At 34.6% G+C, this 26,588-nt stretch overlaps 4 protein-coding genes across 4 annotated transcripts; all 4 read right to left on the minus strand.

Annotated features, from left to right (window-relative positions):
• Positions 1-827: 827 nt before the first annotated feature.
• On the minus strand, positions 828-6,858 carry LOC106130642 (uncharacterized). The gene is made up of 9 exons (XM_013329539.2): positions 6,819-6,858; positions 6,428-6,648; positions 5,820-6,054; positions 5,297-5,508; positions 3,740-3,934; positions 3,331-3,492; positions 1,923-2,095; positions 1,280-1,354; positions 828-867 (listed from the first exon to the last, which is right to left on the minus strand). The coding sequence occupies exons 1-9, from the start codon at positions 6,856-6,858 to the stop codon at positions 828-830; spliced, it is 1,353 nt and encodes a 450-aa protein (XP_013184993.2).
• A 1,320-nt stretch (positions 6,859-8,178) lies between these two features.
• Positions 8,179-11,874, minus strand: LOC106130643 (uncharacterized). The gene is made up of 9 exons (XM_013329540.2): positions 11,746-11,874; positions 11,136-11,287; positions 10,756-10,838; positions 10,381-10,598; positions 9,923-10,090; positions 9,468-9,641; positions 9,190-9,362; positions 8,824-8,901; positions 8,179-8,371 (listed from the first exon to the last, which is right to left on the minus strand). Exons 1-9 carry the CDS (start codon positions 11,827-11,829, stop codon positions 8,179-8,181), a joined length of 1,323 nt encoding a protein of 440 aa, XP_013184994.2. The 5' UTR covers positions 11,830-11,874.
• A 1,531-nt stretch (positions 11,875-13,405) lies between these two features.
• Positions 13,406-18,791, minus strand: LOC106130644 (uncharacterized). Its single transcript, XM_060950894.1, has 10 exons — positions 18,779-18,791; positions 17,453-17,601; positions 16,970-17,121; positions 16,536-16,618; positions 15,887-16,104; positions 15,244-15,399; positions 14,746-14,904; positions 14,401-14,573; positions 13,968-14,045; positions 13,406-13,619 (listed from the first exon to the last, which is right to left on the minus strand). Exons 1-10 carry the CDS (start codon positions 18,789-18,791, stop codon positions 13,406-13,408), a joined length of 1,395 nt encoding a protein of 464 aa, XP_060806877.1.
• Positions 18,792-19,003: 212 nt separating this feature from the next.
• LOC106130645 (uncharacterized) lies at positions 19,004-24,080 on the minus strand. The gene is made up of 10 exons (XM_060950896.1): positions 24,023-24,080; positions 23,651-23,739; positions 23,059-23,213; positions 22,624-22,703; positions 22,245-22,494; positions 21,668-21,830; positions 20,762-20,905; positions 20,298-20,470; positions 19,412-19,492; positions 19,004-19,088 (listed from the first exon to the last, which is right to left on the minus strand). The coding sequence occupies exons 1-10, from the start codon at positions 24,078-24,080 to the stop codon at positions 19,004-19,006; spliced, it is 1,278 nt and encodes a 425-aa protein (XP_060806879.1).
• Between the last annotated feature and the right edge of the window lie 2,508 nt (positions 24,081-26,588).

Here is a 26,588-nt window from a genome sequence, read left to right on the forward strand (position 1 = left end):
AGCTGAACCTACATCTGTACCTTCATAATTCGAGAACATGTTTACAATATTATTTGTCTTGATAGTTTTATTATATAGATATTTTTTTTCAGTTTTCTTTTCAGTAATAGGAAAGACTAGGTTACCTGAAAAACAAAATGCGTTGTAAGGGTACATATTTAATTGGTGTGGTATTTCATACCTAAGCGTATCCACTCTAGTAGAATTTTCGAAAGTACTGCATGTAAATCCACCGAGCTTAGCTCGGTCACTCAGGTACTAGACTGCAATATGAGCTATCTTACCTTTTCACTCTTAGTACGTTTTTTTCTTCGCTGTAACAGAAAATTCATTTATTAATTATACCTAACTTATTTTAACAGAGATCTGTGGATATAAGTTAATGTGACCAGTAAGCCTTCGATGCTGATCTGGTACGGAATAAAAATCATAGTGTGTGTCAGCGGTTTCTCTTCTCGCCCAGATTGTAATAGTGAAAGAAGAAGAGAATCAGTTGCAACCTTTTGAGTATGTACTTAATAATAGTTAGTAAAGTTGCTAATTGTATTTCTTCACGCGTTATCTAGTGAACCGATATTTTTGAACTTTGCGTATAAGCATGTATTAGCGTATGAGCAAGTAAGCTTATATAATTATGAGTCTGGAGGAAAACGTTGGGTACGTTTCATAAAAGGAAAATGACTTCATTACGTTTATCCAGTAGAAGACAGATAATAGCGAGCGGACAGCCCATCAGACAAAGGAATAGAGAGCTTTTGTTAAGAGTTTGACACGTTTAAACTTTTAATAAGTAGTTGTAGTTTTTTTTTTTATTTCAATAAACTTTCTTACCTCGCTCGAGCTTGAATACCATCATTGTCATCGTCCCTGCAATTAATAAAAATAATAATATCCGGACAATAAAATACGGACTAGTTTCCCTGCAAAAGCTGACTTACTCTAAGACTCAATAAACTTTTTCAATACCTGATTACATTTAAAGTGACAGTCAGTCCTGTGCCGTGCGGTTTCCTGTATTTTATAATTGTTCTATCTCTTTTTCATGGACGTTCTGAAAGGCGACTAACATAATAGGCACATTCATTTAGTGTAGCTTTAACCGTGATCCAATATGTTCTAGCTTCTTTATTTGCTTTGCTATGAATTCTGCTATACACAGTCCAGGAACATGATTAAAATCGCACCCTGGACTCCTGGTGAGGATGTCACCTGAATTTTCACCAGGAAGAAAAATAAAGTTTTAAATAAATAATTATAAAAAAAAATAATAAGATATTACTCTTGCACGCCATCCCAATCCACAGAATATTCTTCATGAGTTATGCCGGTACGGAACACTCTTCTGCAGTTTTCGCTAATATGAAATGGGGAAAAAAATTAGTTATTTTTTATAATTATTACATAGTATACTGGGCGACTTCAGCATTCATTATGTTTTTTATCCTGTTACCGTAATTCTGAGTTATTCAAGCCTAACGAATATCGCAACAAACATGGCGACACCAATATCGGTATTTTAATTGTATAAATTTGCAAATTTGACCACAATTAAAAATGATTAGTGAAACATACATACATACATAAAATCACGCCTCTTTCCCGGAGGGGTAGGCAGAGACTACATCTTTCCACTTGCCACGATCTCTGCATACTTCCTTCGCTTCATCCACATTCATAATTGACTTGTGATCATTGATTTATTTATCGCGTATTTTATTTAAATAAAGTAAGGACTTCGTTCTAGTAACGCTGCGAAGGCGCAAGCGCAACACCTGTGTGATCATTTTGATTATTAATTTGAAGAACAACGCAACGACAGCGGCGGCGTCGACGCAATGGCATTCCGCGGACGCCTCTAAACTGGTATGTGGCAGATTTTAAAAGCATCTAATGTAAACTTTAATGAAAACTAATAAACTTACTCAATCTCCTTATGAATAGAGCACGCTATGAACTGTCGGTTTCTGTACACAGACGTGTAGAGGAAGGGTCCATGGCAACTGTGGGACTTCGGGTCGATCTTGCAAGCTGAGATCACGCCGACCACGCGCTCTCTACCCTGGTATTTGACTATGAGAGGGCCTCCGTGGTCATTCTGGAGAAGGTAAAACCATAACACATTTATGGATGTACATACCTGGGTAGTAGTAGGTATGGAAATTGAGAACGATTGATGATCATAATCCTCTTGTCCCTTTGTGTTTTACTTCTGTCCTGACGTCAGATCAGAAGGTATATAGGGATCAGATCGAACTCGGGGCCCTTGTAATTAACCTCTCAGCTGCTGTGGCGCATATATGCGCCACTACCGTAATCTGCTGTGGCGCACATGTGCGCCAACTGTCCGAGACAACTTAAAACTCGATATTAAGCTTAAAATACATATCGTTATGGTTTAAAATTGTTTAATTTACATTCCAGACATACTCAGTAACCACAGACAACAGAAATTACACTGTTAGTATAAAATAAAAATTGTTGAAAATCAGTTCAAAACAGACCCTGTTTCAAAAGTGCGTGACCTTGAGAGATTTATTTTGAAAAATATTGGATTTTTGAAAGAAATAACATGATTTATTAAAAATAAGATAATTGTTCATCTTGATCATATAATACCTAAAAACTAATTTTATGTGGTTATAATGTGGAAATAAAGACTACTATGGATCGCGCAAGTTTTTTTGTTGAAAGTTGTAACTAAAGGTCTAATAAAGTAAAATGAAATTAATTTATTTGCTATAATATGGTGTTATAATACTCAATACATATATAGCTTTGACTGTACAAAAGTGTTTTATTAACTTCAAAGGAAATATTCCTGTATTTTCATCAAATTCTGAAACAAGTTGCGCGCTTCATTTTTCGTTCAAATCCGCCGCAGTTCTAGTGTCTCGGTAGTACGGGCGCTTAGCATCTGAGAGGTTAAAAGGCAAGCATCAACCATCGAAGACACATCTAAAGGAAATGAACCATTTGTTTGTATGCACCAGCAACCCACAAACATGACCAAGTTTTCGGGTAGGTATATTAAGACACGAAAAAGTAGGCGGATGCCGTGTGGTTCTCGGCACCAATGCCACCAATACAAAAAAGAATAAGACCACTTCATCTCTTTCCCATGGATGTCGTAAAAGGCGACTAAGGGATAGGCTTACACACTGGAGATTCTTTTTTAGGCGATGGGCTAGCAATCTGTCACTATTTGAATCTCAATTCTATCTTAAAGCCAAACAGCTGAACGTGGCCTATTAGTGTTTACAAGACTGTTGGCTCTGTCTACTCCGCAAGGGATGTAGACGTGATTATATGTATGTATGTATGTTTACCTACCTCACAGAACCCGCCCTGCATCAGCGACCGCCTGGCAGTATAGTCGTCAGGGTCCCGTAGGTGCCTGCCCAGGTCCAAGGTGATGCTGTTGGAAGCCACATCCGTATCCTCATCCAGGTCTCGGCGCCCGTCGTCAACATCCGTGCAGTTGGCATACTTCTTCTGGGAAATTATCACGTTTTTAGAGATGTCAAAAATGTATCATTCAGTTTTGTACGAGTCATAATCATTTTTTAATTTCAAATAAATTCTTTCATGTGATAAGTCCGACATTATACGAATAATGTACTATTTATTTTAAGGGTTTAAATTTCTGTGGAATAAAAATATTACAAACAAACAAACCGTTTGACCGGAGAAATCAGCGAAATGATCAAATTCCCAAGTAAAAGACGAAAAGATAGAGTACCTCACAGTTTTCACTGAGTCTCTTCATAACATCCTTAGTGCAGATCATGTACTGAGTGATTATACTTCTGAATTTCTGTGCCCACTTCTTGGCACACTGCTCATTGTCCATAATACAAACTTTGGCTTCCTGGAGGTTTTTCGCGTTAGCCGGCTTTGTCGGGTTCTGGCCATTCCTTTGCCGACGGTAAACACCCTATAAAAATATTATTTCGATTACTTCTTCCTAAATTTTGAAGATACTGTGGCTACCAACATACATACCATCAAGAATCAATACCTTACCCAATGAATATAACTGTTACCTTTAACCATAATAACCGAAAAGTTACCTGGATATAATAGATATATCTATACTAATATTATAAAGCTGAAGAGTTTGTTTTGTTTGTTTGTTTGTTTGTTTGTTTAAACGCGCTAATCTCAGAAACTACTGAACCGATTTGAATAATTCTTTCACTGTTAGATAGTCTATTTATCGAGGAAGGCTATAGGCTACATTTTATCCCGGATTTCCTACGGGAAACGTCAACAATGCAGGTGAAAGTTGAATGAGTCGGGCATCTGCGAGCTTTCCACGCGAACGCTGCGCAAACCAACAAAGATATAGTAAAACAATGTACTAAAGATGTGAAGTACTCATTTTTTGCCACAAAAAAGTCCGCGAGAGCATATATCTATCTCTTAAGGTTTACTTACAATAACCACTTTTATGTTCATTTTATAAGATTATTTTTTCACTATAAACATAAGTTATTTTGAAACCAATTTTCTTTAATTCAATATTAATCCTTATCCAAATAAATATGTTTATTACTTTCGGCTTTTCATGTAGACTAAAATTGCCATTTACAGTATATAAATCAGACGAATAGGTTTTGAGATATAGTCGTTATAAGCAATTTGCAGCGAAACATTTAATACGGCGAACCAGCGTTCTTTCTAATACGCGTGACCGCCTGACCGCCCCTCACCCCGCATTTTTCGATCGCCCTGCTCTATCCTACTTCCTACATATAGATAGGTATCATTCTACTTATAATACTTCCTTTGTATGTTTGTCTGTTTTTACCTCTTACCTACTTTTAAACTGGTTATGTCTATCTTTTAAGATTGTTGTTGATTATGAGTATTTAATTGTAAACACAACTGTCTTTGATATCACTTAATTTCAAAGAACATCTTAGAAGATATTACTATTTTAAAGTAAAGTAAAGTAATCAGCCTGTAAGATCCCACTACTGGGCAAAGGCCTCTCATCTCACTACGGTCTCCGTTCCGTCGCGGGTAATGATGTGGGCCAAGTCGTCGCCAAGTCGCATAACAATTAGCAGCTATAATTGATAAAGCCGAGGAGGATGTTTGCAAAAATAAATATGATGCCCAAAATAACTATTCCACGCGGACGAAGTCGCGGGCACAGCTAGTATAATATATATAAGAAACGGAGCCACGGTTCCCGACGCGGTTCCTGGCGGAAGATCTTCCCTTTGGTGGCGGTCGAGCCGAATCATCGCTCCCGCTTCAATTTAAAAATACTGCAAAATGCCATACAAACCTCTCTAAATGTGTTTCCGCTTCCCCACCCAGCAATATAGCCTTTAGTCCCTGGTTTCTCAAGTTCTCTGCTCACGTTGTTGTAGCAGATTCGGTCGACAGCGAACTCACACCCCTTCTCGCAGACCTTCAGCTTGAAAGGTTTGTCCACTTTCACGATGGCTATGTCGTTGGACGACCATTTTATACTGTCTTGGAAGTCGAATTTGTAATCTGGAAGTATAATTTTATTATTTGCGATAGAAATATGACTCTTTGCTCTGTGAATTACTCGGCTTTTTTAAGAATTTAACAGTCAACAAAAATTTTGTTGTGACGGCCGTTCGTTAATACCGTTTTTCTATTTATTTTTAAAAATATTAAAAATTCCAGAATATGAAATCCGCATGAAGCATATTCAAAGACAAAAAAAAATACAAATACTGGTATTGAAATAAATACCTAAGCAGTGAAAAATACTTGTCAGACGAAATGAAAAAAGCTGAAGTTAAAGAAATTGACATAATTTTCCTTAATTTACTTACTCTTAGGAATGCACTTCCATACGACCCTGCGCCTGTGCTTGCAAACGCACTGGTCGGACTTATAATCGAAGCTGTCCACGAACTTGGTGGTGCCGGCGACGATGTAGAAGTGGTCGGCGTCTTCCACACAGGCGGCTGAGGTGAGGACGTACCAGTGGTCCACGATGACGCCTCCGCAAAGCCAGCCGCGGTATTTGTGAGCCTTCGCCGATTCTTTCGTCAGTTGTAAGTATACCTTTTGTTTGGAAAGAAAATTGGCTATCATTGAACACCTATTAATGCTATGTTTATCCAAATCAATCAAACTTCGTTACTATAGGCTTCAAAAAGGTGAGGAACACGGGGTGCCCCTATGATATTATTGTTATTTCATAATTTTTACTTACCTACCTATACAAAATATTATAATCAATTTAGATAAAATTTGAAACTTGCGTTAAATATTGACTTTCTGCCAATCAATATATATCTGAAACTATAAGGCGTTTGAATCTGGAATTTGGCAAACAAGTTCTCTGAGATATGTAGGGTAGCCTGTAAAGAGGATATCCCTAGTTTTGTATTGGAACGGGTTGTAACGAGAGTTTTCATTTCGAGATATACCATACCATGTAAGGCCTCTTTCCTTTTCCGACAGTTTTACTATAAAGAATTCTTCTGTAGTCTACTTGTGTCTTGTTTTCGTACTCCCACCCCTCGTCCGGGATTTCTTCGGGGTCTGTACTGTTTGCGTCCGCTCTTGGACTGACTTTAGATACATTTTGAGTCGTGCCAGCGCTTTCTGAAGTACTTTCAACTTTACTTTCTGTGGGGCTTGAAACAACATTACCTGCAAAAGAAATTTTGCTGTATACTGTCCTGTTACCAAAAAATAAAACAGGATAAGATGTGATTACATGTATGTATGTTGAAGGTATTTCAATTTAATTTAGGTTCTTCTCCTTCCGAAAATTACAATTTCATGATTTCTTTGATAAAGTATAATTAAAACCATCTTACCAATAATTACTACAAATAAGCACAGGTTCAAACAATCCATGGTATCCACGACGGCGATCCGGGAAGGATCGCTCAAAATGTTAATCAGAAAATTGAGTTTTTCGATAATTATTATCTAGATTGGTCGGCGACGCCTCGCTGACTTCCAATTATCTCAGTTCCGACGCAATCAATGTGGCTTTTACAATTCATCGAATTTCAATTAATTGAAAATGCAGGAAGTTATAAATTTTTATTGTCTTTCTGTTGATACCAATTCATGTTATCAAGTCTTTCGACTTTAATAACAACCACAGCATTGTTTTCAATAAATTGTATTCAAATCCGATTTATCTTATTTAATAGTTTTTCTTTATTTTTCACATTAAATAAATAAAATACCACAGATTGAGCACTAAAGATCATGATTGTTGATTTAAAAAAATAATTATCTACCTATCTATAAAGAGACGCAGATGCACTGCTAGATTTATTCTGTAAATGTATATCTATAGTTCTACCCCGCAAGGGATATACGAGTACTTAGACGTGATTATGTTACGTGATATATGTATGTTCAAAAAGTATTTTTGAAACCATCGTTCTATTTAAGATTTCTTAAAGCAGGAGAAATAAGTAAATCTATGAAATTAGCAAATCCTTAGAGTATATGATTTTTGGTCTATGGTTAGGAACCTAACCTAATGATTAGATTCCCCATCTGCCACTCCGATTTTCTCTTTCATATTCAAAGCATTTTTCGCAGTTTCATCAGCTTTATCCAAAGCACGAAATGGAGGTTGCAATTATTTGACAAGCAAAGAAATAAGTATTTAAGACTTATTTTATTACAAATACAAGAAAATCCTTTCGTGCAAAGTTGCCCTAAATAAATTATGAATTAACCTTTTTTGTGCTTTGGCGATCTTAGCCAAAGAGAGAAATGGAGAATATAAATACCCTTCGATCTAAACTATATTAAAGGTTTTATATATACATTTATACTAGCTGTCCCGGCAAACGTTGTTTTGCCATATAAATAATTTTAAGGTATTTCCAGTTAAAAAAATTTAAGGGTGGACAACCCTTATAACTAGGGGTATGAAAAATAGATGTTAGCCGATTTTCAGACCTACTCAATATGCTCACAAAATTTTTATGAGAATCGTTTAAGCCATTTCGGAGTAGTACGGGAACGAACATTGTGACACGAGAATTTTATATATAAGATATAGTAATTATTTTTCCTGATTCGTTCATTGTAATACATAATTGACATCTTTTTTCACAATGATCACACCACACCATTACAAAGAAAAATAAAAACACCAATGAAATAAATATTCCAAATATGTTTATTTATTCCAAATAATAAATATAACTACGCCGCCACTGTGACAGTTGCATTAAGTATTGCTGGACTAGCAGTCATGTTGGTAGCCCGGAGAATGAAGCCACTACCTGCAAAGACCTTGTCTCCCCTCACGTCCACTGGGTTGGGTGTTTCGTGGGCTCGTTGGACTATTTCTGGCTTGGGCTGCACTTCTGGGGCGGTGATTTCATTTTTCGCTGGTCTGGAATAAGATAATGTTACTTAATTACACACAAACATCACATCTTACGAGACAGTCAGACTTAATAGTATCAGAAACTAAATGGCCACATTAAGCTGATTGGCTTTAGTAATGGAATTAGGATCCCGAATTATGATAAGCAATGGGGTGGCCATTTCTTTAACATTATTTTGGGATCAAAAGTATTCCAAAATAATGTTAAACTTGAAAGAATGATCACGATCTTGATGAGAGATTGAGATATTTACCGTTATTGACTTTAATAATGTGTGATTATCACTTGCCATGATGGGTCATAATATGCCTAGTTTCTTATTAACAATAGGGATATAAACATGAAGTCCATGAATGTGCATTATTGTTTTTGTCAAAATGTTTTCTTTCATTTTATGTATTTAAAAAAAAAGAATAATACCAAGAATATAAAAGGAGGATATAAAAATAGTCATTACCCATCTGGATGATTTTTCCACGATAGCACCTTCTCTTCATGGGTCACTCCGGATCTAAATTGGCGCCTGCATTTTGGTCTAAAATAAAATAAAATTAATGGTTGCTTTAGAACTGGCCAGGGCCGAGCTGGAATTATCAAGGCCCAAACCATCCTTTGGTTTAGACCTTGAAAATTCCAGCTCGAATTTAATAAGCATTAAGAATGTATAAAAAGAATGAAGAATAAGAACTTATTGCTCAAATTTCTTTGAAAATTATTATTGTTTATATTATATATTGATCCGATATATTATACCTGCACACAAAAGTATTCACAAAACTTCCTAAATTAAGTGGTCCAAAACATTTTACTGAAAAATACTTACTCAATATCTTTATAGATAGCGCAAGAGATGAATTGTCTGTTCTTATAAATGCTAGTATACAAGAAGGGACCGTAACACTTGTTTGTTCTTTCCTTGACCAGGCAAGCCGAGATAATGCCGATCACTATTGAATTGACACCCTCACCGTAGATCAATGGACCACCGTGATCGTTCTAAAAGATAAAATTAGAACATACAAGTCATTAGTAAATTTCTTCGGTTGGGAAACCAATAAAATTGTTAATTAAAAGTTTGATATGGTCAATAAGTATACTTACTTCACAAAAACCTCCGTCCATTAACCCCGGGTATCTTCTAGCAATCGTTACGTTGTTGGTTTGGTTTCTATCATCATGTGCGGAGTGCATTACTAGATTAGTAGGTATTTTTTCAGATCGCCTCATGTCATCCTCGTCTGAGTAGTTTATATCTTGACAATCTACATATTTTTCCTACAAACAACAAATTTTCATATTGATACTATCACTTGTAAGAATTATTAAAACATATATATATATATATACACATATATAGATAAATTAAGTTTGAATTTTACACTTTAGGATGACTAGACCCAGAGGAAGGGAAGAAATTGTAAACTTTTATAAATGGGTATCAAATTAAATGTAAAGCATATTATTATACTTAACATCAAAATTGAATAAATGTGACTATTAAAAACGTTGAACTTTGACCGCCTAAAATCTCCTAAAAAAGTTGTAATCATACATACGTTACAGATCTCAGACATAGTCTGTCCAATGTCTTTGGTGCAGATCATGTAGTTCTCAATAATGTTGTGGTAGCGTGATCCCCATCGTCTCTTGCATCTGTTCTTCGATATTATTTCTACGTGTGCTTCCAAAAGATTTTGCTGATTATCTTTCCTTCGATTCACCCACTTAAACGAAAAGAAAATTAATTTCCGAAATGCTATAAATACAAAAAAGTGAGCTAATGCACTACTTGCAGATATAAACGTGTTATACCTAAACGTTTTATAATTTATATCTACTTTAATTACAATTTTAGAACAAAACCTCTACTTTTTGATTGATATAAATTATAATTGGCTGAATTTTTTACTTTTTTTATCTGTAACTAAAAAAATTCAGATTGTCATATGATTTAGAAAATCTTTTATTTTTTAGTAAGGTATACTATTTATTATGGATATAATAATTTACTTACATCATTGTACCTTGAAGTAGTACCCCAGCCAGCGATGGTAGCCCCCGTACCAGGGTTCTCTAAAGTCTGACTCTGGTTGTTGTAACAGACGGGTTTAGGTACGAAGTCGCAGCCCCTGATCCTTCTAGTGAAGTCGAAGCCTTCTTCAATCTTCACGACAGCAATATCGTTGTTCATCCATCTGATGTTGTCGTTTTCGTGCCCGTCGAAAACATAATCTAACGAGTTAAAAATAGCATTTACATGGATGACATTTTAATTGTTTCTAAGTTCATTCGTACAACTGTATCAAATTTTTAATTTTTTCAAATTTGTCTATCTTCCACTAGTAATGTAGTCCAGAGAGACGAAAAGCAATATATAAGTTTTACTTACTTTTAGGGATACACTTCCAAATAGCTTTTTTGGCGCCATATTTGATGCAAGGACTATTATATCTATCGTCTTCATCAGAATACCTGAGTAAAATTTAAAAAAACAAATTGTATTACAACTTTCTATTTTTCTTTCCTTTGAATATTCTAAATTACATTCGCTATAGTTCAAATCGAAGTTCGGCGTCTTTTATTTGTCTATCCACTCAAACCAATTGACATCATACAAAATCACACTCTAACATGCATTATTTCTTAAATAGGTCAAATTCTAATATAGAAAGGTACTTAGGTTAAGATGTTTATGTAGCAATTAATATTATGTCATTTTGTGATTAATCATTTCGTCATTTATGTCCAAGAATGAACTAGAACACTTACTTGTAAGTTCCCGATACAACGTAAAAATGTTCAGCGTCCTCTATACAAGCAGCAGACGTCAATACATACTCTTCGTGGATAATGACTCCGCCACATAACCACGTACGATAGTTCGATTGCTTCTTATTAGTCCTCGGTAGTTTCAGATGCACCTAGTGTTATTAACTATGTAGCAAAAACTAAAATGATATTGTAATACACCACTACTTATGGCTGTTACTGTCTCATAATAATAATAACATAGTAGCCTTTATTTTCCGAAAAAAGAAATTATAATTTGCAAAAACACATTAGGTCGGAAAAGCTATTAAAGAATGTTTCTTTTTTCGGTGTACCTATTAGCAAAGGTCTCCTCCAACTCTTTCCACTGTTATCTGTCAGCAGTCACTCTTATCCAAACTATATTATGCTACTAGGCCTTCCTAACTTTTAATAATTTAGAAATTTTGTCAATGTCTAACTTAATCTTGATTAATTTAAGCTTTAGTTAGGCATTGACTTGATGAATATCAATATTTTACCTGAGTTTATTCAATTGTGTGTTATTTTGATTACATAAAAATTTACTTTTAAAAATATTTTATATGTCCATAATAGTAAGTATTGTTACCATATAAGGCCTGTTATCAGTCACTTCTTGGCCGTTTATAATTCTCCGCGTCTCATTCAGCATTTTTTCTACATGTGCAGGCATTTGTGTCGCTACTTCTATTGCATCTAGTCCTGAAAATTAAAAAAGGTATTATTGATGATAGCTTAATTGTTGCATTGATAAATCAACACCAACAAGAAGAAGAACAAGTAAGGAATAAATCAGGTTTATTAAGAAGACAAAGAGGATATAAAGACCAATTACCTATAAAACATGATAATATACCACAACAGTAAATAATCCACATCTTGACACAAAAATTTTCTAACCGGAAGACTTTGCAATCGAAAGTAATAACATTTGAACGTCAAATAACAATTTCACGGTGTAAGCCAATATTAATTTAAGACTGATTAATACCAAATAATGGAAATATTTCAAAGACAGTCACATTTCGTTGTATCACAGGAAATGAGTAATAAAGTATAATTTCAATCAAAAGTTTATCTTGATCTTTCCTAAAGAAACTTCTATCTTATTATTGACTAGCATTTGCCTGTCAATTTGTATGCACAATATCAATTTCTTGTCTACGAGTAAATATGCTTTGATTTTATGATTTTTTTATGTTAACTTACAGACAGGATCTATCTTTTATTCCCATACACCGACTTAGGTCTAAAAAGTATTGACAGAATAAATGACTCCCAGCATTAGGCTTAAGTTTTTCATATTAGTTAAACTTCCATTCGGTCCGAATTTTTACTATAAGGATAGAACACTAGTCATGGAGAAATATAGAACGAAACATTCTATTATTTCCATTTTCTTAGTTATAAAGATGGCCTTCGACTATTCTTCTAGCGATGATCTGGTGGGATTCAAAATGTTCCAGAAATCTGTATTTATGTAATTTGCGACATGTATCGCAAGCTTGAACAAATCAAAGGACGTCCAGACGAATGGTCAGGTCCAGAGTACCCGAAACCGATGAGCTTGCATTAAGAGTTATGAATGTATAGAGAGCGAAAGAAGTATGCAGGGATCATGGCAAGTGGATAAATGTCTCTACTTACTTATCCGGGAAAGAGAAGTGTTTTAAGGTATGTATGTAAAGTGGCTCCCATTCTTTAGTAAGTAAGCGTACTCTTAGCGGTAAAGGGTATAATTTGGCAAACAGAAATGGGTTCAGCGATTTTAAAGCCGTGGCGGGGATATTTGGGTGTGTTCCCGAAGTAAGCAAAAATGTAAGGGCAGTGAAAGGTTTTAATTTGCAGATTAAGTAATCGTTTATCTCTCGGTTGTGCGTTGACCTTGTGTACGTGTGCAGATTAAGTAATCGTTTATCTCTCGGTTGTGCGTTGACCTTGTGTACGTGTGTGTGCCGTGTGGTTTCCGGCATTTAAAAATAGAATCACTCCATTAATTTTTCATAGATGTTATCGTTAAAAAAAATAGGCACATACATCAAGTATGGGTTGGGTTCCATTGCAAAGGAGGAGGAGGTAGATTGGAGTTACTTCGTGTAAAAACCGACTTATTCAATCCAGGATCTCTCCAGAATGATGAGACATATATAACGTCCCCAAAAGAAGTACAGTACGTACAGTCTCGAAAAGAAAATAAACTTAATCGTATCGGATAAGGATTAATAAAAAACTGAATTCTAGCATTATATTTATACTTTAACTACTTCTGTCAAATGAAATTCTGTAGTAATTGTAGTATTATCATATGAAGCAGTAGAGTGTGTTGCGGTTATACTTCCATTTACATCTCTAGACCGTATCACCACTCCTCCATGTTGTTCCACTTTGTCTGTTGTCAAGGTGGCATTGGTTTTCACTTCTCCTACTTGTCGCCTCATCTTCTTTATTTCATTTTTCGCTGGCCTAGGAAAACAAAATATAATCAGAAAAGGAAACATCTAAGATTAAAGAAAATTGTTGACCACACAAGTCCCTTGCTCCTGGAAAACTTATTGCATAGTACTGACATTATTTTCGTTAATCATAAAGTAGTACTAATCATCATCGTTCTAGTTAAAGTCCTAGTTATATCCTCGCCATTGGAGAGAAAACTGGGATTCGCCCATGATCACATGATTTATTGGACAGCAGCAGCAGCACATTAAAAGGTTGCTTGAATAGATGAATTTAAATTTATTACTTTAATTGAACGAGATGAATGTTAGGAATATGGTAATTATAACGATGGAATTGGATCGGCAATGAATATACCCGTCTGGATGATCTGCCCAACTCATTTCGACTTCTATGTGAGTTTCGCTAGCTCTAAACAGCTTATTGCAATTGTCTCTGTAACAAATGGATAAGTTAGCTTTCAGTTACGTCATTTTAGTTTTCAATAGGTCAATTTAAAATCGTGTGATACTTTTATTTAATTACAGTTAGATTCATAGAAATCGGGAGATTACATTATTCCAGTTTTCTTCCAATTTATTATAATTTATTCTCTTGCTGACTAGTAAACTAATCTAGCTTTTTTAACTCTCTGTGTATAGTAAATATGAACGTTTCTAAATTAAAAATAAATATCTAGGATTAATCGGCAATAAGCTTCATCAAATAGACAATGTCGTCATACATTCTTGTGATAACAGATAAAAACTATAAAAACACTGTGAAAAATTAAAAAAAAAAGTGAACATACGGGACGTTCTTATAAATGGCGCAGTTGATAAGCACCCTGTTCTTATAGATGCTCGTGTACAAGAAGGGTCCGTGGCACATGTTTGTTCTCTCCCTGACAAGGCAGGCTGATATCACACCGATCACAATCTGATTGCTGCCTTCGCCGTAGATCAACGGGCCACCGTGGTCATTCTAGAAGGATTTACAATTGATAAGGAACAAATTTTTGAAGGAACAAATTTTTCAACTTAAATCAAAAATACGGTATGGTCTACTTATGATAATGGTAATATTTAGATTTTGAGTCAATCTGTTATTGTCAAAAATGAATTGTTCGAAAAAATTGATTTTATTATTATCTTACTTCACAAAATCCACCACTAGACATTTGCTGCCTTCTACCGGACTCATTATGGTAGGCTGAATGCAGCTTAAGCTGGCTTGGCTCCAGGCCTCTCCTCGTTTCTTCTTCATCATCCATATCCTCGTCGTACATTATATCTGTGCAATCGACATATTTTTCCTGGAAAAGTGGTAAAAACGATTTGTTTTGAATTCGTACTTTATGACACACGCACATTGACTTAGTAGGTACATCACCTATAAATTAACATTAATACAAATAAACGCTTATTGGCCAAGAAAACTATTTGGCTAAAAATTTGTGTTTTTGCAAAATCTTGATTTTATTCTTTTTCATCCAGCCATAAGATAAATAATGCTATAATAATTTCACTATAATTAAAAAAATGCTTATCTTTAAACATTTACTTCATGACTTTCTCTTGGCTACATATGTTATATAGGCCTCGTTTTTTTTCCATAATATTCAGATCTAAAAAATATTTAATAAAAATCTCACCGCACATATCTGACTGACATCTTGACTGAGATCCTTGGTGCAAATCATGTAGTTCTCAATAATGTTGTGGTAGCGTTTGCCCCAGCGTCTCTTGCACCGACTTTTTGGTATTAGCTGCGCGGAGGTCACTAGAAGATCTTGTTTAGTAGTGGACATCTGAAAATATACTAAAGAATTAAGGCATTGTGATTTTCCTTACCGGATATCCTTATACTTTGGTTACACCGACTGACCTCGAAAAATGAATAATTACTGCTAACTTCAAGCAACCAAGCTGTTCGTAGTGAAGACCGTAAAAGACGGAAATAAGCTTTCTGCAAGGCTTCTGTCAGTCTTCTTTTTCTGTTTGCGCGTCTATTTGTATTAATGATATGATCCTCACTTATAAGGAGAGGTTGACTTGAGGAGAAAGCAGAGACTCCTGAGATTTTTCCTCGTAAACGTCGCTCTGAAGCAACTTAAGATCCACCTAGCTACTATTATGGTCTATAATTTACATAATTATATTTGATAGTGCTGCCCTACTCGGCCACAATAGCATAGTTTCTAGGACTCTCAAACTTGGAAATATGATTGTTATAACAGATCAAGTTGGAGATGAAGATGCAACAACGGTTAGTAAGCTACTGATCTATGAACTTACATCATTGTATTTAGCAGTACTTCCCCAACCGGCTAAAATAGCATAGTTCCCAGGATTCTCGAACTTGGCGCTCTGATTGTTGTAACAGATCGGGCGGGGAATAAAGTCACAGCCCCGAATTCTGCGGGTGAAATCGAATTCTTCGTCCACCTTCACGATGGCAATGTCGTTGTTCATCCATCTGATGTTGTCATTCTCGTGCCCGTCGAATACGTAATCTGAGAATAGAGACTTGTTCTGAAAATTTGTGTAAGATAATTATAACATAGACCTGACAGAGTGGAAAAAGAAATATACCTAAGGAGGCAAACTCCAGGCCTTGAAGCTTAGGGGTGATAGGAGCAACAGCTAACACACGAAGATATTTGTACCATCTTTATTTCAAGAATCTAGCAAAAAAAGATGCTTATTAACTAACGTTAACATTGTAAATATCATGCACACACTTTAAAGACTTAAAGTATACCAAACGTGTGCATGATATTTACAATGAGAGAGAGGAGAAGTATAAACGACGTGCATTAACAGACGTAAATGCACGTCATTTATACCTCGTCGCGATAATTTTCCTGACCTGGCATATTTCGACCTGTTGCTTTTTAATAGTGTAGTAATTTAATTTTTATTTATTTATATATATTGCACTCACTCCTCGGAATACACTTCCACACTGCTTTCTTGGCTCCGTACTTTATACATGGGTTGTTGTAGCGGTCGTCGCGTTGATCATGCCTGTAGGCGTAATTAAATTATTATTTACATCTGAATATACATCCATGCTGGTCTTTATCAAAAGGAAGAGAGTATGTGCCATCTGTATCTGATTCTTCTGTTTGTTATTCAAGACAAAGGCTTACGAACTTAGGAGTGCTAGATTTTAATCTCAATTCCATCATTATAATTATCCAGCTAAACGTGGCCTTCTATTTGTTATGGCTACTTATTATTACTTTATCATCGATTTATCCAGAATAACTTTTCCTTCTTGTTCAGGATACACTCCCTAGCTACGTTCTGATTACCGAATCAGCCTCCTCACGATAATTACCATACATAGTTCTAGCAGGTTTCTCTAAATATTACCTGTACGTCCCCGACACTACATAGAAATTCTTGGCATCTTCAATACAGGCTGCAGACGTGAGGATGTACTCCTCATGGACGATGACTCCGCCACACAACCAACGCTGGTAGTCCTTGTATTTGGGGTTGCTCGTGGGTAATTTCAAATAAACCTATTTATTATAAATTTTATGAAAACATTGATTAAGTATATGTTTATAAAAGTTGTTTCCACTGCTGAATGAATTCAAAGTTAAAAGTTAACGTATCTATCAACATAATAACCACTGAATTGTTTTATCTGGAATATATGGAGATACGAGTACAAATGAACGAAGGGTTCCTGCAGTCAATAGCTAGTGACATTAACAAATTTAGGCTCTATTGCGTTCTGCTGTTCTACTTAATGCATGCTAATTTTGAAAGATCACATAAGTGTATTAATCAGAATAAATATTTTATGCTAATTTCTGAATATTATTAAATATGTATGTGGTCACGTACCATGAAAGGCATAGTGTCCGCAGCTTCGCTACCGACCACAATTCTCCGAGTGTTGTTTAGAATCTTTAAGACATCGCTGCCGTTCGTGTTTCTCAATACGGTGTGTACGGTTGGCGGGATTGTTGTTTCTACTGGTATTGATGTCACAACTGAAAATAAAGTTAATCTTAAAAGAAGAATACTTCTACGGTTATATTTATATTGGCTAGCAACCTGTCACTATTTGTATCTCAATTCTATCATTAAGCCAACCAACTGAATGTGGCTTATCATTTTTTTCAAGATTGTTGGCTCTGTCTACCCCGCAAGGGATATATGTAGACGTGATTATATGTATATTTTTAAATACACCTCAACCTTCTCTTCAGATAGGTGAGGACACAACTAGGACTAACGCCAGGTGGAAGACGATTTTAAAGAAAACTTTTGCACTTATTAAGAGAAAAGAGGAAGGCTGTAAGGATTCTCAATTTGAAACCCAAATATTGTCTTCAAAATTAATACTAATTGTTAATGTAGATAAACTAGTTATAAATATAATTTTCGACCTTACCTAAAACATTGTGTATAATGAAAATACTAATAAAACAAATACAGTTTATATAATTAATGTAAATAATATATTTCATGTTGATAAACTAAGCTCTCCAAAGAGAGCATTTGTACTAGAGTAATTGAAAAAAGTCATTTCACGGTTGTTGACAGTTCGATAACCATTTCCTGGAATCCATATTACAATCGAAATAACGTGAATTGTGACGTAAAAGAGAATGCTATTAAATGGTTTTCACGTCGAGAAAGAATGAATGATATAATTTTTTTTCGGGTTTGTTTTTGATAATAGGTACATTTTTACTCATGCTACAAAATCGGAAGAAATATCTCTAACACATATTATCAGTAAAGTTTAAGACTCGAATGAAATAGAAGACGCGGACTCTTCTCTAAATATCTTGCTAAAGATATGTAAATGATATATTTGATGTAGTTCTTTTAGGTTAGGCTTGACATAAAGCATCAGCTTTTAGAATATTTTCAACAACAATATCATCAAATATATTCACTCCCTTCTATTCTTTTGAAATAAAAGTACATTTACATTCACATTTTTCATACCACCCGTACTAGGTATCTTTTTAATATATACTTAGTGATATGGAGCAATAGTTTAGGATGCCTGTGTACATTTATCATTGATAAAAGATATTTCCCACGCCTCTTCCACCCGGAAAGATATTGGCGACCTTAACAAGTTTGCAGAAAGCGGTTTACTGTCAAAGTGGATAATCTTCGTAAGAAACTTAAACCTAATGATTACATACGTACAAAGAGTAGGCATCTTTTCACTTGCCACTTCTTTTCATGATTATTTATAACAAATATGGATTATTATGCAGCGAATTTTTTAGGTGATCCTAAAGCTAACTAGTTTTCTAGATTATAGTTCTGCAATCATTCACTATGGCAAAGTTCAATAGAGTTGATATCTTTTATCAAGGTCGCTCATTATGGGGAAGTAAAACACAGCTATATAGTTATAAAAATAATGATTTAATTAACCATAGTAATTGTGCCGTTGTTTTTTATTCTTCTCATTTTCTTATGCTGTTTATTTCTTTCGGGCATATTCTTCGTTCTGAAAATAACAATCATGTTAGTACATTAATTAATAATGGCAATTAAAACGTGCGTGTAAAAAACATTGATACAAGACAAAAAATAAACAAAAAAATATATAGTACAAAGTGGCAGCCTATAGATATTTCTTACAGCAGATCTGTTAGTGGTGAGGATTCTTTAAAAAATCTGTACGTAATTTTACAAAATAGACTATATCTCAATATGAATGCAACTCTTAAAATTAAATCAGCTTTTTGTTATATTCATGCATGCTGTTGTTATTCATGGTTTGTTAGGGATCAAAATGGTAACAGATTGTATACGAGTAAAACATTTTACCTGTTTGAGTTTTGGTTCCAATTGAATATAGTCTCTATCATGTGCGTCTTACTGGATCGCAACAATTTCTTACATGTCAAACTGAAATACAAATAACGAACGTACAAAAGTGTACATACACAGATAGTCACGTCCCTATCCCTTACGGCATAGACAGAGCCATCAGTCAGTGAAAAGACGAAGACGAAAAAGACTGAAAGCTCAGCTGTATGGCTTAATGATGAAATTGAGATTCAAATAGTAACAGGTTGCTAGACCGTAGCTTACAAGTTTTCAAAACTGTTCACAATATCATGAAATCATTTACTTCTATTTGTGTTCCCTTTCTCTTCATATAAACGAAAGAGCTGAATTTTATTCTGTTATTAAAAGCTAAACTCTGCAATCTGATCTGGATTTTTTTTCTGAGACTTTAAACCTGCTTTATGTTACTTGAAAGTCTCCTGTGTATGAGTACACTCATATGAATGGCATTTCAGACTATTGAGTACAGTATGCCACATGGAAAGGGATACCACCATCGTATCGTCGATGGTTCAATGGTGATATACATACATACATACATATGGTCACGCCTATATCTCTTGCGGGGTAGACAGAGCCAACAGTCTTAAAAAGACTGATAGGCCACGTTCAGCTATTTGGCTTAACGATAGAATTGAGATTCAACTAGTGACAGGTTGCTAGCCCATCGCCTAAAAAAGAATCCCAAGTTTGTAAACCATCTCTTAGTCGCCTTTTACGACATCCATGGGAAAAGGATGGAGTGGTCCTATTCTTTTTTGTATTGGTGCCGGGAACCACACGGCATTGCCGGGAACCACACGGCACAGTGCACATGGTGATATACTTTTCTATATAGCCCATTGTTCAGTCAGTTTTATACCCGATTTCCTTGTCAATGGCGCAGTTGATGAGGTGTCGGTTCTTCCACACGCTGGTGTAGAGGTAGGGTCCATAGCACTTCTTGCTAATTTCTCTGGTCATACACGCTGAAATGACTCCCACCACTTTGGCGCTTTTGCCCTGGCCGACCACCAGGGGACCACCGTGGTCGTTCTAAAATTAAAATCATACACATGTAGGTATACATATATATACAGGGTGACTTTTAATTCAACTGCACAAATTTAACTGTTAAGTGTACTCATCTAAAGGATATTTAAAAACGTTAAAAGAAAAATATCGGTTCACATTTCAGAAAGTACGAAAAAAAATGGCGGGACGAGAGAGTAGTGATATAGGTTGTCCGTTTGTTACTAAAATATAATTTTATTTATTATTTTATGTATTTACAATTAAAACTATTAAAATTAATAAATTGTGAAAATCCCTACATCTGTATTATACCTCACAAAACCCGCCAATTTCTGTCGCCCTCCTAGTGCTCTCGTGCCTGGGATCGTGGACGACGAGGTTGGTGGGCTCTAAGAAGCGTCTGCTTGGGTCTTCGTCCTCGTCAGAGTAAGCGAGCTCCTTGCAGTTCACTTGGTCCTAACATTGAGAAGAAACAAGAGAAATAACCGCTTTATGTCTGTGCTTAACTTCAAAACTAAAGGAACATACTTCAAAATTAAAAAGACTTTCCATGTTTAGCTGTATTGCCTTAATGATAGAATTGAGATTTAAATTGTGACAGGTTTAACAACCTGTTACAATTTAAATCTCAATTCTCATATCGTGCAAAAGTTACAACTAACCAGTTGTACCAAAACCAACTAAAATTCTCTGTTATTAATTTGTGTGTGTGTGTATTATGTACCTAACTAATAAAGTAGCAAATAAAAAAGTCATCTATTTAAGGTTTCATCTGGTACACACTAGGTTATTTAATCTGGCACTTAGCTGCCAGAACCAGGAGCAATTAAAGTACTTATACAAAAACCTAAAAGCTCAAATATAAATATTTGAGCGATGATTTAAAACCGTATTTTCATTTTCAGAACAGATAGTGTATCTAAGGACAGGGGTCAGTTTGGATGGACACATTGACAGACTGTATAATAAAGACTTCAAAATAATAACTAAGAAATGTACAACAGGCTTGTCTTTGACGTGTGGTTGTCCGATAACCTACTACCTATACGAGTACTATGTACCGATATCGATATGTTTATCAATATAGATATTTTCGATAAACATAAAACTTACATAGGAAGTATGCAGAGATCGTGGCAAGTGGAAAGAGGTTGTCTCTGCCTAGCCCTCCGGAAAAGAGGCGTGATTTTTATGTATGTATGTATGTATAAAACTTACGCTGCAAGCTTCGCTCATCACGTTACCATCGCTACCGTCTTTTGCGCAGATCATGCTTTCATCTATAATGTGGTGGTACCTAGGGTCCCACCGCTTCTTGCAATGTCGCTTCGAAAGCAGAACTACTTCTGTTTCTTGAAGTATCGGGGAGTTTATACTTTGTCTATCGATTGGCGGTGAGCCCTGGAAATTATTGTGTAAAAAATAAAACACAATTATTGTTTTTCTTCGTTTCTTGAATCATCATGACTAGTGTCTTGTCAAAACTCGAATCTTATGTCTAGTTTTCTGCTAATCAAAAATATCACAACAAATTTTATTTATTTATTTTATTTATTTATTTATTGTGACAAAAACGGTTTACACCTATTACAATTATCACAGTTTACAATTTGAAACACAGGTATATCATATTAAGTTAACCATATTAAATCATATAAAAAATTTGAATAATGAAAATAAATACGTATGAGTTGATTTTTCTCGAAAAAATTGGAATAATATACATCACATTTTTGTGTTTGTCATCTCTATTTTTTTTTAGTTTATTGTCAAGTCTATTTGTTTGAAGGTCTGCTTAAGATAAGTATTATAATTTAAATAGCTTACGCTAGAAAACCTGTCCGAAGATCCCCAACCAGCAATACTCCCAATTGTTCCAGCCTTCTCGAATTCATCACTGATATTGTTGAAGGCAATCTTTTGAGGAACAAAGTCACAGCCACGGACACGCCGCTTGAAGTTGAAGTCATCTTCAACTTTGACCACAGCTATGTCATTAGCCATCCATAGAACGTTGTTGAATTCTTTGCCGTCGAATACGTAAGCTAGATTGGAAAATTTTAGTTTTTAATCCGATGAAGTTACTAGAATACTGTTACATATAACTAGATTACGAAGATATTCATCAAAAGATTTGCAGTGAACTTTGTCATTTGTTTTGTTTTGGTACTTACATTTAGGTACACATTTCCAAACCGCTTTTTTGGCACCATTTAATATGCATTCATCATTAGTAACCGTCGGTGGCACCCATCTATATGTAAATAAATTTAAAAGCTTATAACTAATTTCAACGTTACATATTAAATAAAAATTCTATTTTGACCTATCATTGAAAAATATTGTGCTTAAATTTTATATTATTTTATATACCTAAAGTTAGTTTGCTTACCAGAAACCAGAAAGTGGGTTAATGATTGTTTTAGGCGTATGTTAATTTATTGCTAAATTTCGAGAATTTAATCCAAAAGACTCTCTTACAAATAAAATATTAGGATTTTGGGGACAGTTTAAAAAAAGGTTTTATATCAGAATATGCTGCACTAATTCATCGGATGCCACTCAATAAAGAAGTAAAGGCAGAAATAAAAATTGTAACGTTCAATTACCTATGTGTGCCAGATATGACATAAAACTGCTGAACATCCTCGATGCAGGCGGCGGATGTGAGGATGTAATGATCGTGTATGATGGTGCCCCCACAAAGCCAGTCATCATTGGTGGTTTTCACGCCTGTAGCAGGCCTGGCGGCACGAAGGTATACCTTGAACGATGTTTATTTTGAAATTTTAATGATGATAAAAACATTTGACCAAGTGGAAACCCTTGTGATACACATTAAGATAGACGAATAGTTTTATTCAAACTTTACCAGAAGATGAGGATAGTCCGAATGCGATGTTTCCCTTCACCGTAAGAACATTGGGCAGTAATCAGACTAATGACCCAGAAAATAGTCAGTTTCAAAGGTTCTCATATGATAAGAATAATTGACCCAGTGTAGACCCTTGTGAGGTTTATCAAAAAAGACGAAAAATACCTAGTTATCATTACTTTATAAAACGTGATGTATTTATTAGTCTCAAATTAATATTACCTACTGAATTTTTTTTCAGTATAATAATATGTTACATCGTCTATTTCTGCAAAATCTTCTATCTTTGTACTAATCCCGAGTTTAATCTGACACTTAGCTCATACCATATACGGTCTTGTATCACCAACATCCCGTCCGCCCAAAATTCTCCGTGTGCTGTTCAGGATCTTCGCCTCGTGTTTTTGTAGAGGTACTGAATCCAAAAATAATATGTTAATGTGTAGTCTCAGAATAGAACCACTCCATATCTTTCCCATGGATGTAGTAAAAGGTGTAGTAGTAGGTGATGGACTAAACTAAGGCTAAAGCCAAATAGCTGAACGTGGTCATTCAGTCTTTTCAAGACTGTTGGCTCTGTCTACCCCGCAAGGGATACAGACGTAACCATATGTATGTATGTATGTTTAAATATAGTGCTGTGATACAATGTCCTAAGTAATATTAACCATCTATTCGAACTTGTGTCCAAAACTTACCTGCATTGAGATCAGAGAAACAAACTAAATTAACGATAAAAATAAGATAAAATAACATGTTTTTAAATCACTCTAATAAAAATTGGGAATAATTGAAAAATTCACATTTTAGTACAGCAAGTAAGCCCATGTAAATCGTGATAAGTTCGAGAATAAATTAAATTCAAAAGATTATACGAAAATGGCGTAAAAATCTACTTACTGCGGCAAAATGTCGTAAAACAAGCGCGCTGTAAATAACAAAAATGATAAAAATTGTGTTTGTTGATTTGATACAATAGTTTTAGTAAGTTATTTACTTTCATAGAATCTTACAATTTAAATTTGAATTAAAATTTGAATACTTTGTCCAATTTTGAAAATAAATCACATACATTCAGACCTTCACAAAATCACGCCTTTTTCCCGTAATTGTAAGCAGAGTCCTTATCTTTCCACTTGCTACGATTCTGCATACTTCTTTCGTTTCATCCATATTCATAACGCTCTTCATGCAAGCTCGACGGTTTCGGTTAAAAGTATTCATTGACGACGTCAACATTATCTTAAGTCTAATTATATCTACTACCGCTTCCAAAACGCATGTGTAGAAGAAACGGCAGAACAAAGTACACTGCATCATTCTCACTGGAAGTTAATTTACAAGTAGGTGTACTATTGTTTTGACTATTGTTTTTAATGTATCTTTTTTATGTATACGTGATATTTAAATTATTTATTCAGTTGATAAGTCATGAAGCGTTATCATACAAACAAATAAACTCATTTTCGCATTTATAATATTTGGGATTTGCTTTAAATATTTAGTTCAGCTACTCGATAGTAGATGGCGGTAGTTATCCTAAATCCAGCCTTTTAATTCGTGTGTGGTTTTGTTTTGAACTTATCAGAATACATATTTCGATATTTTTTGCCAAAACTTAAATTTTTTTTTTGGGTCAAATAACATAAAATTTTGTAAAATTAGCCCCTGAGCTTTGTGGTCGAAACCTGACTCACCCAATCCAGGATCGCTGTCGAAACGAAAGTAGCACCAAGGGCTTCTGTCCAAAGAAGTACGTATCCGGGATATAAACCAGAAGGAAGAAAAGTATGTCAGATATTTTAAAGAATGATTTTGTGCCCTTACTCTTTTGTTTGGTTCTAATCAGATTTATTTTTGTTACTTTTTCCGAAAATTAAACTTTTATGTTTTTCGGGAAAGTACAAAGAGCACAGATAAGACTAATAAATATAATCAAAATAAGCAGTAGTTGTCTTATTATTAGGTATATATTTTTTTTTTGGCAATATTTTTTTTTATTTCGTATCTATGTGTTTTCACGTGCCAACAAAATTGTCGAACTGAGGTCCCTTTTAAAATGAATTATTATACAACACATCAATTTCTAGCCATTTTTCATTGTTACTTTAGAATAATCGAATCAGAAACTTTGGGAGGTTCACGCGGCCGCCGCCATTGTAACAAAACTTGGCACGATACGAAAAAGGCCGTGACATTTTATTCACAGTGACTTGATAAATTTTATAATTTTTGTAACTTCTTGTTATATTTTGTTTATCATCATTTTATGTACCAAGTGTTTATAGCAATTTATATAACAGTATTTCGTTTTTACACTTTAATAAAAAAAATTACTTATTGTTGTTAGTAAAATTCATTTGATAAGTAGATAATGAGTGTTACTCTTTAATACAAAAATATAATTATATATAATATTTAAAAATGATAAATATTATTTAAATAAACTTGTGACTTCCATAGTCGTAAAATAAAAAAAAAATTATTTTACTGACAAAGCGGTAGACTATAAACAAGACTAGAAAGCCACATTTAGCTGCTAGTCCATCATATACCTATTACAGAAGAATAGGAAACTTATTTTCTTTGAAGGAAGAGACGCATCTGGCACATTTTTTTGTTTATGAAGATCTTATATACCTATTAGACATGAAAAATTCTCTTACTTATAGGTAGGTATTAGTGCAGTCGCAAGCTGACCTTTAGTCGGTAGTGACTGTTTTAAAATATTTATAGGTAGACTACATGGAATTGAAGAGTTAGGTAATCATCTTTTTGCAATGATCTTTTTTAAAATGCCTTATAAATAAATGGCTAGCGGCTAAAGCAATTAAAATTAATGATTTTAAATTGCTTTGATTGTAGCCACTAGATAAAAATAAGTAAGTAAAATAGCTGTAGGTAAGTACCTACATTAATTTTCAAAATTCGCACGGGAACGACGTCGCCTGTTATTACATAAATAACCATTTTATTCCGGATAGTTTTATATCTAACCATAGCTGAGAGAATCGCAAACCAGCTCTTTTATCGTTCAGAACCATAATCTAACACCCTTTACCACTCGAGCTGTCAAAGTCAATACCATAAAGTGGCTATCTTCTCCAATACATTATCCCTACTTATCTATGGCCATAACACGAAACTTGGGATCTATTTTATTATAAAGTGCATTGTCTGCTATGGAGTAGCGCGGTCGACCGCCGAACGTAAATAATTTAACTGTCTTAAAAGATTCAAAAATAGTTTCCTAACATTGCCCCC

The sequence above is a fragment of the Amyelois transitella genome, chromosome 23, assembly GCF_032362555.1.
Source record: "Amyelois transitella isolate CPQ chromosome 23, ilAmyTran1.1, whole genome shotgun sequence".
Lineage (NCBI taxonomy): Eukaryota > Metazoa > Arthropoda > Insecta > Lepidoptera > Pyralidae > Amyelois > Amyelois transitella.